The 20,650-nt window shown below is 45.7% G+C and overlaps 1 protein-coding gene across 5 annotated transcripts in view; it reads left to right on the plus strand.

The window, feature by feature from the left end:
* Window positions 1-20,650, plus strand: part of eef2kmt (eukaryotic elongation factor 2 lysine methyltransferase) — a 79,832-nt gene that overhangs the window by 37,843 nt on the left and 21,339 nt on the right. For 3 of the 5 annotated variants that reach the window (XM_072480742.1, XM_072480741.1, XM_072480743.1), the window contains 2 exons: window positions 17,831-17,983; window positions 20,430-20,487. In XM_072480742.1, coding sequence (XP_072336843.1) covers window positions 17,831-17,983; window positions 20,430-20,487 — 211 coding nt within the window. The remainder of the gene's footprint in view (window positions 1-17,830; window positions 17,984-20,429; window positions 20,488-20,650) is intronic. The other 2 variants (XM_072480744.1, XM_072480746.1) reach the window with 1 other exon arrangement.

A 20,650-nucleotide genomic window follows, 5' to 3' on the forward strand; every position in this document is an offset into this window, starting at 1 on the left:
TCAGAAAGCGATGGGATCCCTGGTCGTGAACTCTGATCCTGCGCGGACCAACTGGCAGATGTGTTCACGGACATCTTCAACCTCTCCCTACTCTGATCCGAGGTTCCCATCTGCTTCAAGAAGACCACCATCATACCGGTGCGAAAGAAGAACCAGGCATCGTGCCTCAACAATTACCGTCCTGTGACTTTGACATTGATCATTCTGAAGTGCTTCGAGAGGTTGGTCATGAGACACACTCCATATTCCCAGAATTCTCAGATCCACTGCAGTTTGCATACTGGCATCTCCCTGGGTATCTCAACAACAAGGTTACCATGCCAGACTGCTATTCGTTGACTACAGCTCCGCCTTCCACACCATAATCCCAGCCAAGGTCATATCAAAGCTCTGCTATCTAGGACTTGGCTCCTCACTCTGAAACTGGATTCTCGACTTCCTGACCCATAGACCACAAATCAGTAAGAATAAACAACAACACCTCCATGATCATCCTCAATACCGGGCCCCTCAAGGCTGCGCACATAGCCCCCTACTATACTCTCTATACACACAACTGTGTGGAAAAATTTAACTCCAACTCCATCTGCAAGTTTGCTGATGACACAGTTGTAGTGGGTCGGATCTCGGACAACGATGAGTCAGAATACAGGAGGGATATAAAGAACTCAGTAGAGTGGTGTAATGACAACAATCTCTCTCTCAATGCCAGCAAAACCAAAGAGCTGGTCATTGACTTCAGGAAGCAAAGTACTGTACGCATTCCTGTCTACATCAATGGTGTTGAGGTGAAGATGGCTGACCGCTTCAAATTCCTTGGTGTGCACATCAGCAACAATCTGTCCTGGTCCACCCAAGTCAACGGTACGACCAAGAAAGCACAACGCCTGTACTTCCTCAGGAAACTAAGGAAATTCGGCATGTTGACATTGACTCTGACCAATTTTTACAGATGCACCATAGAAAGCTGCCTGCATCACATTAGTGCCTTAATACCCTGTATTCATTTTAAGTTGCCTGGTATGGCAACTGTTCTGCCCAAGACCGTAATAAATCACAAGAGTCCTGAACATAGCCCAGTCCCTCACGCGAACCCGCCTCCCATCCATTGACTCTGTCGACCCCTCCCATCCGGGTTATTCAGTCTTCCATCGAGCAGGAGATACAAAATTCTGAGAACAAGCACTGACCGGTTCAAAAACCACTTTTTCCCCGCTGTTACCAGACTCCTGAATGACTCTCTTATGGACTGAACTGATCTCTTCACATATCTTCTCTACTGAGTATGTCTTCACCTGATGCCTGTGTCTATGTATTTACATTGTGTATTTATGTATATGTCCTATTTTTTTTTATGTATGGAATGATCTGTCTGGACTGTACGTAGAACAATATTTTTCACTGTGCCTCGGTGCACGTAACAATAAAACCAATCCCAATCCAATCCAATCCAGATGACAGATATGCAGGGTTTTTGTGTAAGAGGAAAATCACCCATTTTCCTCAACTGATAGTCAAACCCATAACTATGTTTACGGGCACAGGTGCTACTTAAACTCTCTCACTGGGGAAGGACTTTGTTTTCTCTCCAGAGAGCTCACTGAAAGCCATGGTACTGGTGAGTGGCTTATGTGGAGATTATATCCCCGTTACATTGTATAAAGTACAATTGGAATGTGATTTAGTGTCCAGTAATAGTCGGGGTGGTTAAGAAATTCCCAGTGGACAGGGTATTCTCCAAACATTTTTGGAGAATAATTTGGCTGGGGTGAAGGTTATTGCCTTGCCAATGATTACAGAGAGTGCGAGGGAAGTATTACAGCTAGCACATGAAACGCCAAGGGTAGGGTATGTGGGAATTTGTAAAACTCATTGGCCATTAAATTACTCACAAAGAAATGTTGACATGATCGCACAGCGAATAATATCAAATCTAATTTGGCTGGTATTGATTACATTGCCTCTACGAGAATGATTCCTCTCAAATTTGTTGAAGATCAAATCTAGTAGAGAATCCGATTCTGCAAGTTCTAAGACCGAAGGTGGCCATAAGAAAGACTTCATGACAGTAATGAAGTGATGAAGAGTCAGACGAGAGTGCTGAATATGATTTTGGTTCTGATTATGAAGTAATGATAAACAGCTGCTACCGAATAGACCTGTCACTAACTTATCTTGAACAAATGGCAAGTAATTCTTCCAAAGCTAGGAAACAAGACAGCAAACCGGAAGACAAAGTGACAAAAGGACTTTTCTGAAAGTAATTTGTTACAGCTTCTTGCAGTAAACCTATTGCCATCCACTTCAGATCCATATATTTCCCCGAACATTTCTATTTTGAAGAAAAATATACATAATAGTATGGCATAGGTTATTCAGGACGAGGTATGTAAAGCCTGTAAAGTAACACCAAGTGAATTTCCTTTTAAAGGTCCACAGTGCCTCTTCAAGGCAAAGGACACAAATTGCAAAGGAGATTAAATAACCAGTAATCAATTCCTTTTAAAAATTAAGGGAAGATGGATTGCGAACCATGTAGTGATTCTGCCACCGCATCTGTTGACAACAGTCAGAAAGTTCATGGAGCCGAAACGTGCCACCCTCTAATTCTGAAAGTGAAGAACAATTAAATCTAGAAAGCACAAATTGTTTCAGTCCGTATTACTAACTGGAGATAAGGGCTGTGATTATGAAGACTGATGAGGAGGTAGAAGTTGTAAATCAAAGAATGGCAGTTGTCGCTGAAAGCAACCATGTGCATGAAAAGAGAGAATGTAAAGCTGGAGGGGTTGACGAGTGTTGATTGATTAAATATGAACCAAATTTTTTTCCTCCGCATTGACAATACTACTTGTAGTTCGTTTGCAGAAAATTGGATAAACATTAATTGGACAATCAGAAAAGACCGACTGCATTACACGAGAGACAGAAAGAGACAGGTATAATAAAGGTACTGAAAGAGTATAGATAGTGCTTGTAGGGAAACACCAGGGGGGACTCCGTTAATTAATCATGATGAAGACATAGGAAACTCTGAACCACTAAAGCAACATCTGTCTCAACTAAATATAAGAACTAGGAGCAGGAGGAGGCCATCTGGCCCTTCGAGCCTGCTCAGCAACTCAATGAGATCATGATCTTTTGTGGACTCGGCTCCATTTTCCCGCCCGAACACCATAACCCTTTATTTCTTTATTCTTCAAAAAACTATCAATCTTTATCTTGAAAACATTTAAAGAAGGAGCCTCAACTGCTTCACCGGGCAGGGAATTCCATAGATTCACAACCCTTTGGGTGAAGGAGTTCCTCCTAAACTCAGTCCTAAATCTACTTCCCCTTATTTTGAGGCTAGTTCTGCTTTCACCCTCCAGTGGAAAAAACCTCTCCACATCTATCCTACCTATTCCCTTCATAATTTTATATGTTTCAAAAGATCCCCCCCCCCCCCCCCCCCCGTATCTTTCTAAATTCCAACGAGTACAGTCCCAGTCTACTCGACCTCTCCTCGCAATCCAACCCCCTCAACTCTGGGATGAACCTAGTGAATGCTACCCTCCAGCGCCAGTACCTCCTTTCTCGGGTAAGGAGACAAAATGCTCCAGGTGTTCCCTCACTGACGCCTTATACAGTTGCAGCATAACCTCCCCAGTCTTAAACTCCAACCCTCTAGTAATGAAGGACAAAACTCCATTTGCCTTGTTAATCACCTATTGCACCTGTAAACCAACTTTTTGCGACTCATGCAGTAGGTCATCCAGGTCCCTCTGCCCAGCAGCATGTTTTAATATTTTATCATTTAAATAATAATCCCTTTTGCTGTTATTCTACCAAAATGGATAACCTCACATTTGTCAACATTGTATTCCATCTGCCAGACCCTAGCCCATTCACTTAACCTATCCAAATCCCTCTGCAGACTACCAGTATCCTCTGCACTTTCTGCTTTACCACTCATCTCAATGTCGTCTGCAAACTTGGGCACATTGCAATTGGTCCCAAACTCCAAATCATCAATGTAAATTGTGAACAATTGTGGGCCCAACACTGACCCCTGAGGGACACCACTAGCTACTGATTGCCAACCAGAGAAACACCCATTAATCCCCACTCTTTGCTTTCTATTAATTAACCAACCCTCTATCCATGCTACTACTTTATCCTTAACGCCATGCATCTTTATCTTATGCAGCAAACTTTTGTGTGGCACCTGTCAAAAGCTTTCTGGAAATCCAGATATACCACATCCATTGGCTCCCCATTGTCTACCGCACTGGTAATGTCCTCAAAAAAAGTCCACTGGTTAGGCACGACTTGCCCTTTATGAACCCATGCTGTGTCTGTCCAATGGGACAATTTCCATTCAGATGCCTCGCTATTTCTTCCTTGATGATAGATTCCAGCATCTTCCCTACTAACGAAATTAAGCTAACTGATGGACAAGGATAAGAGTCGTCCTAGGGTGAGTGTGCTAAATTGAGGGATGGCTAATTATAACTATTAGATGGGAACTGAAGTATCTAAATTGGGGGCGGATGTTTGAGGGTAAATCAACATTGACATGTGGGAGGCTTTCAAATGTCAGTTGAAAGCAATTCAGGACCGGCATGTTCCTGTGAGGAAGGATAAATATGGCAAATTTCGGGAATCTTGGATAACGAGAGATATTGTAGGCCTTGTCAAAAAGAAAAAAGAGGCATCTGTCAGGGCTAGAAGGCTGGGAACAGATGAAGCCTGTGTGGAATATAAGGAAAGTAGGAAGGAGTCAGGAGGGCTAAAAGGGATCATGAAAAGTCATTGGCAAATAGGGTTAAGGAAAGTCCCAAGGCTTTTTACACGTAGCTAAAAGGCAAGAGGGTATCAGGGAAAGGGTTGACCCACTAAAGGACAGGGGAGGGAATCTGTGTGGAGCCAGAGGAAATGAGCGAGGTACTAAATGAATACTTTGCATCAGTATTCACCAAAGAGAAGGAATTGGTAGATGTTGAGTCTGGAGAAGGGTGTGTAGATAGCTTGGGTCACATTGAGATCCAAAAAGACGAGTTGTTGGGCGTCTTGAAAAATATTATGGTAGATAAGTCCCCAGGGCCTGATGGGATCTACCCCAGAATACTGAAGGAGGCAAGAGAGGAAATTGCTGAGGCCTTGACAGAAATCTTTGGATACTCACTGTCTTCCGGTGATGTCCCGGAGGACTGGAGAGTAGCCAATGTTGTTCCTTTGTTTAAGAAGGGTAGCAAGTGTAATCCAGGGAACTACAGGACGGTGAGTCTTGCGTCAGTGGTAGGGAAATTACTGGAGAGAATTCTTCGAGACAGGATCTACCCCCATTTGGAAGCAAATGGACGTATTAGCAAGAGGCAACACTGTTTTCTGAAGGGGAGGTCGTGTCTCACGAACTTGATAGAGTTTTTTCGAGGAGGTCACAAAGATGATTGATGCACGTAGGGCAGTGGATGTTGTCTATATAGACTTCAGTAAGTGTGGAAGTAAATTCTTTCTCTTTGGTGAATACTGATGCAAAGTATTCATTTAGTACCTCACCCATTTCCTCTGGCTCCACACATAGATTTCCTTGCCTATCATTCAGTGGGCCAACCCTTTCCCTGGCTACCCTCTTGCTTTTTTATGTACGTGTAAAAAGCCTTGGGATTTTCCTTAACCCTATTTACCAATGACTTTTCGTGACCCCTTCTAGCCCTCCTGACTCCTTGCTTCAGTTCCTTCTTACTTTCCTTATATTCCACACAGGCTTCGTCTGTTCCCAGCCTTTTAGCCCTGACAAATGCCTCCTTTTTCTTTTTGACGAGGCCTACAATATCTCTCGTTATCCAAGGTTCCCGAAAATTGCCGTCTTTATCCTCCTTCCTCACAGGAACATGCTGGTCCTGAATTCCTTTCAACTGACACTTGAAAGCCTCCCACATGTCAGATGTTGATTTACCCTCAAACATCCGCCCCCAATCTAGGTTCTTCAGTTCCCGCCTAATATTGTTATCATTAGCCTTCCCCCAATTTAACACATTCACCCTAGGACCACTCTTATCCATGTCCACCAGCACTTTAAAACTTAATGAATTGTGGTCACTGTTCGCGAAATGCTCCCCTACTGAAACTTCTACCACCTGGCCGGGCTCATTCCCCAATACCAGGTCCAGTACAACCCCTTCGCTAGTTGGACTGTCTACATATTGTTTTAAGAAGCCCTCCTGGATGCTCCTTACAAACTCTGCCCCGTCTAAGCCCCTGGCACTAAGTGAATCCCAGTCAATATTGGGGAAGTTGATGTCTTCCATCACAACAACCCTGTTGTTTTTACTCTTTTCCAAAATCTGTCTACCTATCTGCTCCTCTATCTCCCGCTGGCTGTTTGGAGGCCTGTAGTAAACCCCCAACATTGTGACTGCACCCGTCTTATTCCTGATCTCTACCCATATAGCCTCACTGCCCTCTGAGGTGTCCTCCCGTAGTACAGCTGTGATATTCTCCCTAACCAGTAGCACAACTCCGCCACCCCTTTTACATCCCCCTCTATCCCGCCTGAAACATCTAAATCCTGGAACGTTTCCTGCCAATCCTGCCCTTCCCTCAACCTGGTCTCTGTAATGGCAACAACATCATAGTTCCAAGTACTAATCCAAGCTCTAAGTTCATCTGCCTTACCCATAATACTACTTGCATTAAAACATATGCACTTCAGGCAACCAGACCCGCTGTGTTCAGCAACTTCTCCCTGTCTGCTCTTCCTCAGAGCCATACTGACCCTATTCCCTAATTCTCCCTCAATCCTCTCACCTTCTGACCTATTGCTCCCGTGCCCACCCCCCTGCCATACTAGTTTAAACCCTCCCGTGTGACACTAGCAAACCTCGCGGCCAGAATACTTATGCCTCTCCAGTTTAGATGCAACCCATCCTTATATAGGTCACACCTGCCCCGGAAACGTTTGCTGAGCACTGTGAAAAATCGCTTGGATGGTTCTCCACTGTTCCTCAACTGTTTCACCAGAAAGTCTTTTCTCCCAGTCTCCCTTAGCCAGCTCTTCTCCACCATATTGTGATCGCTCTTTCCGAGAGGATCCCTAACTATGAGATCATTAATCAATCCTGTCACACTAAACAGGACCAGATCTAGGATCGCTTGTTCCTTCGAAGGTTCTAGGAAACTATCGCAGATACATTCTAGAAACTCCTCCTCAAGGCTGCCTTGACTGACTTGGTTAAACCAATCGACATGTAGATTAAAATCCCCCATGATAATTGCTGTGCCATTTTTACATGCATCAGTTATTTCTTTGTTTATTGCCCGTCCCACCGTAATGTTACTTTTTGGTGGCCTGTAGACTACTCCTATTAGTGACTTTTACGTCTTATTTTTCCTGATTTCCACCCAAATGGAATCAACCTTATCCTCCATAGCACCGATGTCATCCCTCACTACTGCCCGGATGTCATCCTTAAATAACAGAGCTACACCACCTCCCTTACCATCCAGTCTGTCCTTCCAAATAGTTTGATACCCTTGGATATTTAACTCCCAGTCGTGACCATCCTTTAACCATGTTTCAATAATGGCCACTAAATCAGAGTCATTCGCGATGATTTGCGCCATCAACTCATTTACCTTATTCCAAATACTACGAGCATTCAGATAAAGTACCCTTACCTTGGCTTTTATACGTCTGTTTTGAATCTTAACACCTCTACCAGTAACCTCTCCTGTTATTTTTCCTTTTAACTTTTCTCCTAATTTTCCTTATCATTGAACCCATATCTTTCCTTATCGTTGAACCCACAAGTAATAACCTGCTGCTTCGCTTTCCATTTATGGTTTTCCTTCCCGTTTTATTCAGAGAGTAGTGGTGGAAGGGAGTGTCTCAAAATGGAGAAGGGTGACTAATGGTGTTCCACAGGGATCCGTGTTCGGACCACTGTTGTTTGTGATATACTTAGATGATCTGGACGAAGATGGTGGTCTAATTAGCAAGTTTGCAGATGATACTAAGATTGGTGGAGTTGCAGATAGTGAGGGGGACTGTCCGAGAATACAGCAAAATATAGATAGATTGGAGAGTTGGGCAGAGAAATGGCAGATGGAGTTCAATCCAGGCAAATGCAAGATGATGCATTTTGGAAGATCCAATTCAAGAGCGGACTATACGGTCAATGAGAGTCCTAGGGAAAATTGATGTACAGAGAGATCTGGGAGTTAAGGTCCATTGTACCCTGAAGGTGGCAACGCAGGTCGATAGAGTGGTCAAGAAGGCATACAGCCTCAGTCACTGTACCCTGTACTATGGCCCTTTTTGATTTTGACTATGGCTTCTCTGCCTTACACTTTCCCCCTTACTGTCTTTTGTTTCTGTCCCCGTTTTACTTCTCTCCGACTTCATGCATCGGTTTCTGTCCCCCTGCCACATTAGTTTAAACCCTCCCCAACAGCATGAGCAACCCCCCCCTCAGGACATTGGTTCCAGTCCTGCCCAGGTGCAGACCGTCCGGTTTGTACTGGTCCCGGCTCCCCCAGAACCGGTTCCAGTGCCCAACAATTTGAATTCCTCCCTCTTGCACCATCTCTCGAGCCACGCATTCATCCTATCTATCCTGACATTCCTACTCTGACTCACGCGTGGCACTGGTAACAATCCTGAGATCACTACCCTTTGAGGTCCTACTTTTGAGTCTAACTCCCTGAATTCAGCTTGTAGGACCTCATCCCGTTTTTGTACCTATATCGTTGGTGCCTATGTGCACCACGACAGCTGGCTGTTCACCCTCTTTTTCTTCCCCCTCCCCTCCCCCCGAATGTCCTGCAGCCACTCAGAGACATCCATGACCCTTGTACCAGGGAGGCAACATGCCATTCTGGAGTCTCGATTGCATCTGCAGAACCGCCTGTCTACTCCCCTTACGATTGAGTTCCCTATCACTACAGCCCTGCCATTCTTCTTCCTGCTCTCCTGCACAGCAGAGCCATGAACCTGGCTGCTGCTGCCTGGTGAGCCACCTCCCTCAACAGTAAAAAAGTGGTCTATCTGTTTTGCAGGAAGATGACCGCAGGGGCCACCTGCACTGCCTTCCTACTCTTGCTCTGTCTTTTGGTCTCCCGTTTTCTATCCCCTCAGTAATTTTTACCTGCGGTGTGACCTACTAAGCGAACGTGCTATCCACGACGTCCTCCGCATGCTCCAAAGTGAATCCACCCGTAGCTCCTTCAAAGTGAATCCACCTGCAGCTCCAGAGCCGTCAAGCAGTCTAACAGGAGCTGCAGCTGGACACACTTCCTGCACGTGAAGGAGCCAGGGTCAGTGGAGGTGTCCCTGAGCTCCCACATCGCACATGAGGAGCATGACTGGGAACTCCTGTCATGTCTTAAACCTTAGGTTAACTTATACAACTACAACGCCAAAAAACAAAAGAAAAACAAAAAAAAAGACAAATGAAAAGAAAAACGACTTACCAGTCACCACGACATACCAGCTGGTTCTCCCTTGGCAAATTTAATCACAGCCCTCCTGTGACGTCATTCTTCAGTTTCTCCCCAGTCTAAACCTCAGATTCACTGTTTACCCGCTTACCTACCCAAGATGCTGTCTGTCCAACCGCTCGTCTCTGCTCCGCTCCTGAAAAGGAAGGCCGCATCCCCAAGCTACGTTTTAAACTCCCCGCTTACCTTTCCAAGATGTTGTCTGTCCAACCGCTCGCCTCCGCTCCACTCCAACTCTTGAAAAGAAAGGCCGTGTCCCCGAGCTAGGTTTTTAAACTCCCACTTACCTTCCCAAGATGCTGTCTGTCCAACCGCTCGCCTCCGCTCCACTCCTTAACAGAATGTAGCTGAGATACTGCCCTGTAAATCACTAGGCTCCGCCCTCCGGACACTGCTCCCTCGATTCCCTGCTGCTCCTGGGGTTCCTGCAAACGCAAGTTCCTGACCGACCCTCCGCACTTTTACCCTGTGTCCCCGCCGCTCTCCTCGGACTCTTTTACCCTGTGTCCCCGCCGCTCTCCTCTGACTCTTTTACCCTGTGTCCCCGCCGCTCCTCGGACTCTTTTACCCTGTGTCCCTGCACTAATTAGTTTTTAAATCAAATTTAACATAGATTCCTTACCAGCCAATCAGATCACAACTTTATTGTAATGTCACTTTGTTTTCTCTCCCCCTCCCCCTCCCCCCCCCCCCGCCCCCCCCCCCTCCAACAATTTGAAAACACTCAGGCACAAATACCACTTACCTTCCCAGACTGCACTCCGGATTTCTCCTGCTCAGAGAGACACAGACACAAATACCACTTACCTTCCCAGACTGCACTCCGGATTTCTCCTGCTCAGAGACACACAGACACAAATACCACTGACCTTCCCAGACTGCACTCCGGATTTCTCCCGCTCTGAGAGACACAGACACAAATACCACTTACCTTCCCAGACAGCACTCTGGATTGCTCCCGTTCAAAGACAGACATAAATACGACTTACCTTCCCAGACTGCACTCCGGCTTTCTCCCGCTCAGAAACACAGACACAGACACAAATATCACTTACCTTCCCAGACTGCACTCCGGATTTCTCCCGCGCAGAGACACACAGACACAAATACCACTTACCTTCCCAGACTGCACTCCGGATTTCCCCCGCTCAGAAACACAGACACAGACACAAATATCACTTACCTTCCCAGACTGCACTCCGGATTTCTCCTGCTCAGAGACGCACAGACACAAATACCACTTACCTCCTCAGACTGCACTCCGATTTCTCCCGCTCAGAGACACACAGACACAAATACCACTTACCTTCCCAGACTGCACTCCGGATTTCTCCCGTTCAGGAACACATACACAGACACAAATATCACTTACCTTCCCAGACTGCACTCCGGATTTCTCCTGCTCAGAGACGCACAGACACAAATACCACTTACCTCCTCAGACTGCACTCGGATTTCTCCCGCTCAGAAACACAGACACAGACGCAAATATCACTTACCTTCCCAGACTGCACTCGGATTTCTCCCGCACAGAGACACACAGAGAGACACAGACACAAATACCAGTCACCTTCCCAGTCCGGCTTTCTCCAACTCAGAAACACAGACACAGACAGAAATATCACTTACCTTCCCAGACTGCACTCTGATTTCTCCCGCACAGAGACACACAGAGAGACACAGACACAAATACCACTCACCTTCCCAGACTGCACTCCGGCTTTCTCCCGCTCAGAAACACAGACACAGACACAAATACCACTGACCTTCCCAGACTGCACTCCGGATTTCTCCCGCTCAGAGACACACAGACACAAATATCACTTACCTTCCCAGACTGCACTCCGGCTTTCTCCCGCTCAGAAACACAGACACAGACACAAATACCACTCACCTTCCCAGACTGCACTCCGGCTTTCTCCCGCTCAGAAACACAGACACAGACACAAATATCACTTACCTTCCCAGACTGCACTCCGGCTTTCTCCCGCTCAGAAACACAGACACAGACACAAATACCACTCACCTTCCCAGACTGCACTCCGGCTTTCTCCCGCTCAGAAACACAGACACAGACACAAATATCACTTACCTTCCCAGACTGCACTCCGGCTTTCTCCCGCTCAGAGACACACAGACACAAATACCACTGACCTTCCCAGACTGCACTCCGGATTTCTCCCGCTCAGAGACACACAGACACAAATATCACTTACCTTTCCAGACTGCACTCCGGATTTCTCCCGCTCAGGAACACAGACACAGACACAAATATCACTTACCTTCCCAGACTGCACTCCGGATTTCTCCTGCTCAGAGACGCACAGACACAAATACCACTTACCTCCTCAGACTGCACTCGGATTTCTCCCGCTCAGAAACACAGACACAGACGCAAATATCACTTACCTTCCCAGACTGCACTCGGATTTCTCCCGCACAGAGACACACAGAGAGACACAGACACAAATACCAGTCACCTTCCCAGTCCGGCTTTCTCCAACTCAGAAACACAGACACAGACAGAAATATCACTTACCTTCCCAGACTGCACTCCGGATTTCTCCCGCTCAGAGAGACACAGACACAAATATCACTTACCTTCCCAGACTGCACTCTGATTTCTCCCGCACAGAGACACACAGAGAGACACAGACACAAATACCACAGACCTTCCCAGACTGCACTCCGGATTTCTCCCGCTCAGAGACACACAGACACAAATATCACTTACCTTCCCAGACTGCACTCCGGCTTTCTCCCGCTCAGAAACACAGACACAGACACAAATACCACTCACCTTCCCAGACTGCACTCCGGCTTTCTCCCGCTCAGAAACACAGACACAAATATCACTTACCTTCCCAGACTGCACTCCGGCTTTCTCCCGCTCAGAGACACACAGACACAAATACCACTGACCTTCCCAGACTTCACTCCGGATTTCTCCCGCTCAGAGACACACAGACACAAATATCACTTACCTTTCCAGACTGCACTCCGGATTTCTCCCGCCCAGAGACACACCGAGAGACACAGACACAAATACCACTCACCTTCCCAGACTGCACTCCGGCTTTCTCCCGCCCAGAGACACACAGAGAGACACAGACACAAATACCACTCACCTTCCCAGACTGCACTCGGATTTCTCCCGCACAGAGACACAGAGAGACACAGACATAAATACCACTCACCTTTCCAGACTGCACTCCGGATTTCTCCTGCTCACAGACACAGACACAAATACCACTCACCTTCCCAGACTGCACTCCGGATTTCTCCCGCTCAGAGACACACAGACACAAATACCACTCACCTTCCCAGACTGCACTCGGATTTCTCCCGCACAGAGACACACAGAGAGACACAGACACAAATACCAGTCACCTTCCCAGTCCGGCTTTCTCCAACTCAGAAACACAGACACAGACACAAATATCACTTACCTTCCCAGACTGCACTCCGGCTTTCTCCCGCTCAGAAACACAGACACAGACACAAATATCACTTACCTTCCCAGACTGCACTCGGATTTCTCCCGCACAGAGACACACAGAGAGACACAGACACAAATACCACTCACATTCCCAGACTGCACTCTGGCTTTCTCCAACTCAGAAACACAGACACAGACACAAACATCACTTACCTTCCCAGACTGCACTCCGGATTTCTCCCGCTCAGAGACACAGACACAAATACCACTGTCCTTCCCAGACTGCACTCCGGATTTCTCCCACTCAGAAACACAGACACAGACACAAACATCACTTACCTTCCCAGACTGCACTCCGGATTTCTCCAACTCAGAAACACAGACACAGACACAAACATCACTTACCTTCCCAGACTGCACTCTGGCTTTCTCCAACTCAGAAACACAGACACAGACACAAACATCACTTACCTTCCCAGACTGCACTCCGGATTTCTCCCGCTCAGAGACACACAGACACAAATATCACTTACCTTCCCAGACTGCACTCGGATTTCTCCCGCCCAGAGACACACAGAGAGACACAGACACAAATACCACTCACCTTCCCAGACTGCACTCCGGCTTTGTCCCGCCCAGAGACACACAGAGAGACACTGACACAAATACCACTCACCTTCCCAGACTGCACTCCGGATTTCTCCCGCCCAGAGAGACACAGACACAAATACCACTCACCTTCCCAGACTGCACTCCGGCTTTCTCCCGCCCAGAGACACACAGAGAGACACAGACACAAATAACACTCACCTTCCCAGACTGCACTCCGTATTTCTCCCGCTCACAGACACAGACACAAATACCACTCACCTTCCCAGACTGCACTCCGGATTTCTCCCACCCAGAGAGACACTGACACAAATACCACTGACCTTCCCAGACTGCACTCCGGATTTCTCCCGCCCAGAGAGACACAGACACAAATACCACTCACCTTCCCAGACTGCACTCGGATTTCTCCCGCCCAGAGACACAGACACAAATACAACTTACCTTCTCAGACTGCACTCCAGATTTCTCCCGCTCAGAGAGAAACAGAGGGAGACACAAACACAAATACTACTTACTCTCTCAGACTGCACTCCAGATTTCTACCGCTCAGAGAGAGAGAGAGACACAAGTACCACTTACCTTCTCAGACTGCAGTCCCGATTTCTCCCGTTCAGCTCCGCTCCCGATATGAAAGTCTTACCTGCGACTCACCAATCAATTCTCTCCCTTGTAGTCACCTGCAGCTGGACAAGGCCACTCCCTGGACATTTGGGTGTAACAGATCGAGGGATAAAACGTCCCTCCACCCCACCCAGCTTCGAATTCCCACCTATCCTCAAATTCCCAAACTCGCTCTTCGATGTGCCTCACTCTGGCTGTGTCGTCTCTGGCTCACTGGGAAAACTCTCTGGGAGTGAGTTTCAAATTTCTCTTTTAAATGGATACTGGCCCAGTTAGAGATTGAAATACAATGCACGTTGGACATGTTGCAGAAACCAGCTGTGCTATAGTCCGCAGAACGGCAAGTAGTGTATGAGAGATTGACGGCCATGTTAATGGGCGAACTGGTGTTGGCAGCCCCAGACTTTTCCAGACGATTTAAAATGGCCACAGATGTCAGTGACCTGGGATAGGGGCAATACTACTACAAGACAACGATGCAGGAATAGAGACCAGTGGGATATTTTTCGGAAAAACTTGAGTCTGTGCCAAAGAAAGTATTCCACCCTTGAAAAGGAAGCCTTGTTACTAACCCTTCAGCACTTTGAAATATATGTGTGACATGACAGTCAAGAAAGTGTAGTTTACACAGACCATAATCCACTTGCTTTTATAGAGATGTTTAAAACCCGGAACGCAAGATTATTCCATTTATTATTATGACAGTTCAAAGTTAGACTTATACACATTCCCAAAAAGGATAATGTGTTTGCGGATACTTTGTCACGGGTTTAAGGACTGACTAATTACTAGTGTAGAGACTAGGATGGGAACTTGTATCATGGGGGTGGATTGGATGGATATGTGTTTGTGATTTATGTCTTGCATACCTCATAATTAATGTCTGCCCTGAAGTTTTATTCTTTTAGGGAGGGGGGTAAATACGGGTCCTTTCTGTTGATTCCATTTTCCCCTATTTTTTATTTTGCCATTACAATGTTGATACATGGACATGTGTCTTTAAGGCATGCAGCCTATATCTTTAATTCAAGCAGAAGAATCCAGAAGTTACATGAGAGAGAATTTTGCTAGCCTGTGCTAGTTTAAACAAGCTGCAGACTTGTCAGCAACAGAGAAAGAGTTGGGGTTGGGACTCGGTTTTATTGATTGGTTGGTGATCAATTCATTAATTGGCCCAAAAGGCTGTACTCTGCCCGGTAACAGGTGGTGATTGGATCCTAACCCAGTGTCCTGAGGAGTTTTCAGTTTTGATTCTGGCAGCAAGGAGACCAGGCACTGCTATCTCTCTCTCTCCAGAAAGGCTGCTAGAAACCATTACAGGCTGTAAAACAAAGACCAGGGCCTGCTATTTCTGTCCCGAAATGTTAGGACCAATGTATTTATGAAACAACAGAGACCTGAATGAAAGATTCTACAGAGAAGACGGGTACAGGCTGCAAACAGAGTTTAACCTGCAAGCTTGCTGTGAAGAAAGGTGTGCTAAAAAACATCATCTGACTTTTTTACCTTTCACTTATGATTGTTACCTTTCCACCCCTCTGCGATTGTCTTGTGTACATGTTTAGATGGTGGAGGAAATTAAGGTGTGAAATTAGGTATTAGTTAATAGTTAACCAGTTGTATTTGCCGTATATTTCATTGTTATAAATAAGCACTAATTGTGTTTACGGTTACACACCTAGTGACTAGTTATTGGGTAGCCAAGGGTCAAAAAACTTAGTGTATTGTTCAAAGAATTGTTGGTTAATTCGCTTGTGTTGTGATTGGGGCACGTGGGGCTGGAGTTGACCACGGTGTCATAACACAGAACATATTGCCCAGAAAGTTTTCTTCTTCTCTTCACCTGGCTCTCTTGTGTGTGTGTACTGGTTACCTAGAAACATTTTCCCCAATCTATCAAACACTTTTTAATTTTAAACACCCCTATTAACCCCGCCACCCCCACAATCCTGTGCTCTGAAGAAAATAACCTCCGCTTTTATAGTCTTTCCATACTGAAGTTCTTCATCCCCGATACAATTCTAATAGCCTCTACGATCTCTGAAATGTCTTGACAGGCGGCACGGTGTTGCTCTTTTTAACCTTAGTCTATTTGCTCTGTTTACGTCGCCTTTGCTCATGAGTCGGCAGGTATCTTTATGATACCGCCACGTGGTTCAAGTTCAGGTTATGATTAATAATACAGCACACCGCTTAGTAAGGATTAAATCAACGGTCATTTATTATATACAACAAGCAATATTAATACCCTAATACTACTATTTATATAATAAACCTATCACTACTGGCCAATACTTAACTTAGGAAGAGCCCACCAGGTCAGGGAAACAAATGGCTTGTCCAATCAGATCTGGCCCGCGGGATTCAAAAGGCTGCTACAGGTCGGTGGCTAGATGTCTCTACCGGATAGCGATCGTTGGATTCAAACTTACAGTTGCCGGTGGCTGGTCTTGCGAAGGTCTCGAGCAGGCGAAGAGGAGAGCGAGCGAGACCTGAACTTGGACCCTCACTTTTATAGGGCCGTGGGGCTTCCCGCCTCCCGGGATGGCCCTTGACCCTGAGTCCCAAGTGATTGGATCTGTCCCCAATTTTTGGGGTCGATGTGTCCAATGGTGAGGCGATTCCTCGATCGGGGGATGGTCGCTCACCTGTCTTTGTTTCGGCCACTGCAGGCGCCGACAGGTCTGGCCCGGTATTCAATTGCTAATATGTTGCAATTGTTCCCGGGGATAGCCGATTTAACTGTGGATGTCTGAATAGATGGGCTGCAAACAGTCCTGAATGCAACTGCAAATACCTGGGTTGATGGGCTGTTGATAGCCCTGAGTATCGATCTGGGCTAACTTCCCAGAGCCGAATATGCAAAACTGTCTGCAGCTGCCTGCTTGTGTCTTCTTGGCTGCTTTTCCCAGCAGTCTTTCGGGTTAGCCGTTTTAAACTGGGTTTTGGCCAGATTAATCGGAACGCAGCCATTTTACATGGCTACAACGGACGCACTGCTGCATCATGTCGCTGAGGACCCAGGTTTGATCCCAACCTCGGGTCACTGTCCGTGTGGAGTTTGCACATTCTCCCTGTGTCTGTGTGGGTCTCACCCCCGCAACCCAAAGATGTGCAGGGTAAATGGAATGGCCACGCTAAATTGTCCCTTATTGGGGAAAAAAATAATAAATTAAAATGTCTTGACATCCTTTCAAGTATCAGGCCCATAATTGAGCCCAACACTCCAGCTAAAGTCAAACCAATGATTTACAAAGATTTAACATTGGGGCCTGTTAGTTCAGTTGGCTGGGCAGCTGCTTAGTGATGCAGACCGATTATGTCGCAAGGCTCCAAGCTCAGGGTCTCATTGTTGGATAAAACCTCTGTCCGCAGGACACCTTCTCTATCCAATTTTCTATTACTCTTAGACTCTCTCTCCGCTTTCTGCACCTGTATTTTCCTCTGAAGTTGACGGTTACAGGAGAGAATGATCCAGACATTCCTCCCCTTCCCTTGCGTGTCAGTGTCTCTAACTCATTCCAGAACAACCTTTTGCTGGATTGTTTCAAGGTATAGATGCAAAACTCTCCATGCAGCACATAAGTGTGTAAATCATAAGGCTTGTTTGTCAGTAGTGAGTAGAATGTAATTGAATTCTTATGTTCCTTTTCTTTATTTTCTCCTTATAAACAGATGTAATTTATGATCCTGAGGTGGTTCTTTGCCTAGTTTCTGTACTGGAGAAATTTCTTATTTCTAATGAAAAAAAGGAAAGATGTTCAGTTGTATATCTGGCATCCACAATACGCAACCCAGAAACATATCACCGATTCAAAATGGAGCTTGGTAAGTGCCTGCTAACCATTAAGAGACTATAGGTATGATATTCCATTCAGAGAGTGGGTGCATCCCACAGAGGGGTACTCTTCTGATGACACCAGAAATCCAACCCACGTTCCTGGATTGGGGAGGGAGTTTCAGTATACAGGTTCCAAATCAGATTCCCACTGGTGAGGGTGCAAAATCTTGGTACTTGGAAAAATTTACGGTAATAAGCAGAGTCAACATGGTTTTGTGAAAGGGAAATTATGTTTAACCAATTTATTGGGGGTCTTTGAAAGTGCTGTGAATAACGGGGAACCAGTTGATGTGTTGAACTTAATATTTCCCAGGTTACTGTGGAAAAGAAAAGCTTATGGTGTAGCGGTAAAAGAGGGTTTGTCATACATGGGTCTTTTTCTGGTTGACAGGATGTAATGTGGTGTGCCTACTCTGTCTAAGGGAATAATTGATCACAAAAGTAGGGAGGTTGTGTGTGCGGAGAATTCCTGTAACCCTCCCTGGGGACCTTGATGTGTGACCAAGTCCCCTGATTTACATGTCCCTTATGTTTTCTTTAAGCATATCTTTCTGTTTGGGGAATAGTGGGGAAGTGGTTGAAGGATTCACAAGCTGATTACCAACCCTTTGGACCCCGTTATAAATTCTACTTCCGTAGCCAACAAGTCCTGCTGTTGGACTTGAACCCAGAGTTTCTGGTCCAGAGGTAGGGACGCTACCCACTGTATCACAAGACCTCAATGTCCCCATGTATGGCGTGAATTCCCCCTTTTTAGTTCCTGAACTGAAATTACAAGATGAGACAGCTCAACTCCAGAATTTGGTTGCAAAACCATTCTCAATGTTCTTTGAGTAAAATAGACAAACTTAGTGTTCAGGGTATGCTTACTATCACCAATCGAGTTGGTCGACGGTTGATGAAGTAGGTTCTGTGGAACTGGTGACCACACAAACCTCTCTTCTTGCGTCCATCTGCAGATCAGCTTTCAAGTCCCATTCTCTCTCTTATCTTTCTCCTTCCCTGCTTAAAGCTTGACAGGTTTTTATAAATCTTTGCTGCAGGATTTTAAAGTGACCACAGTGATCAAAGAGTTGGCGGGTGACTTTGTCCATTGTGGCCACAATTCACTGATCTAATTAGTTCAACTTATGCTCTGGTCTTTGTTGATTGAATATTTATAATAGGGCACAGTAGTGGGTTAAACCGTACAAACAACAGTAAGAAATCTTACAACACCAGGTTAAAGTCCAACAGGTTTGACAAACCTGTTGGACTTTAACCTAATGTTGTAAGACTTCTTATTGTGCTCACCCCAGTCCAAGCCAGCATCTCCACATCATGGCATACAAACAACAGTATTTGTTAATGCAAAATGATATAGCAATTGTTTTCTCGGGGGTCAAAGTTCCTGCAGTTTGCTGAGGTTGGCTAAACTGTCCCCAAGTGAATTAGCTCTTACATATGTTTCAGTTGTACAGGGCACTGGTGAGACTACATCTGGAGTCCTGTGTATAGTATTATTTAAGGAAAGATGTCAAAGTGTTACAGTAGCTGAGAAGCTTACTGGACTACCAGGAATGGGTGGAGAGGTTAAGTTTGTATCCACTGGTGTTTAGAAGAGTGAGAGGCGACTTGATTGAAACCTTTGAAATCCTAAGGGGTGTTGACAGAGTGGATGTGGAGGGGATGTTTCCTCTTGTGGGAGAATCTAGAACTAGGGATCCCTGTTTAAAAAATAACAGGTTGTCCATTTAAAATGGCGATGAGATTTTTTTTCTCTGAGGGAGTCTTTGGAACTCTATTCCTCAACAGGCAGTGGAAGCAAAGTCTTTGAATATTTTTTAGGCAGAGCACCATAGATTTTTGATGAATAAGAGGGTGAAAGGTTATCGGTGATGGGTGGGGATGTGGAGTGGCGGTTACAGTCAGAGCAGCCATGATTGAATGGGAGACCAGGCTTGAGGGGCCGAGTGGTCTACTTTGTAAATCCAGGTGCTAGTGCAGCAGACCACAACCAATATCCCACTAAGGGTCCAGGAAGTAGAGAAGTATTGGGATCGAGGAAGAGGGTCTCTCCTTTTAAAATCCCCAGCTGTTACGATCATTTCCTAGGACCAACAACTACCTTCCCAATGTTAGCACAAAGTTCTCAATTTGCAGCAGGCTATATTCTGCGACCTGGAAGAACGCAGGGACATTTGTCAGCTCTGCTGGAAATCTGCAAAAAACATTTGAATGCGTTTCTTGTGGAAGTGCTGCCAGTTTATTTGAAACAGACTTGTTGATGGCCTGAGCAAAGTTTATTTTACCTTGTTTGCTGATTGTGGTATGGAGCCAAAATTGTTGTTCTGTTGTGTCATCTTCCCAGCAATTTCATTAAATTTTAATGCTGACTAGGCAATTTAAGCATTGCAAGAATTTTTATTTATATCTGGTTTCCATGCCTTCCAGCTTCTGTTTTACAAGTGATTAAGATGATGGTTTCCCAAAATAATAGGAAGAGCTGCAGGTGAGAAGATGAGAAAGACAGGCATGATGATTTACACGTGCATGTAATTACATACTTGAAAATAGGGGAGACAAATGATTTTTAGCAGAAATGGGAACAAATCATTCACTTAGGTGCTCTGGGAACCAAAGGTCTCCACCACTGGCATTTTCCTCAAGACATC

Source organism: Scyliorhinus torazame, chromosome 17 (genome assembly GCF_047496885.1).
Source record: "Scyliorhinus torazame isolate Kashiwa2021f chromosome 17, sScyTor2.1, whole genome shotgun sequence".
Taxonomy (NCBI): Eukaryota; Metazoa; Chordata; class Chondrichthyes; order Carcharhiniformes; family Scyliorhinidae; genus Scyliorhinus; species Scyliorhinus torazame.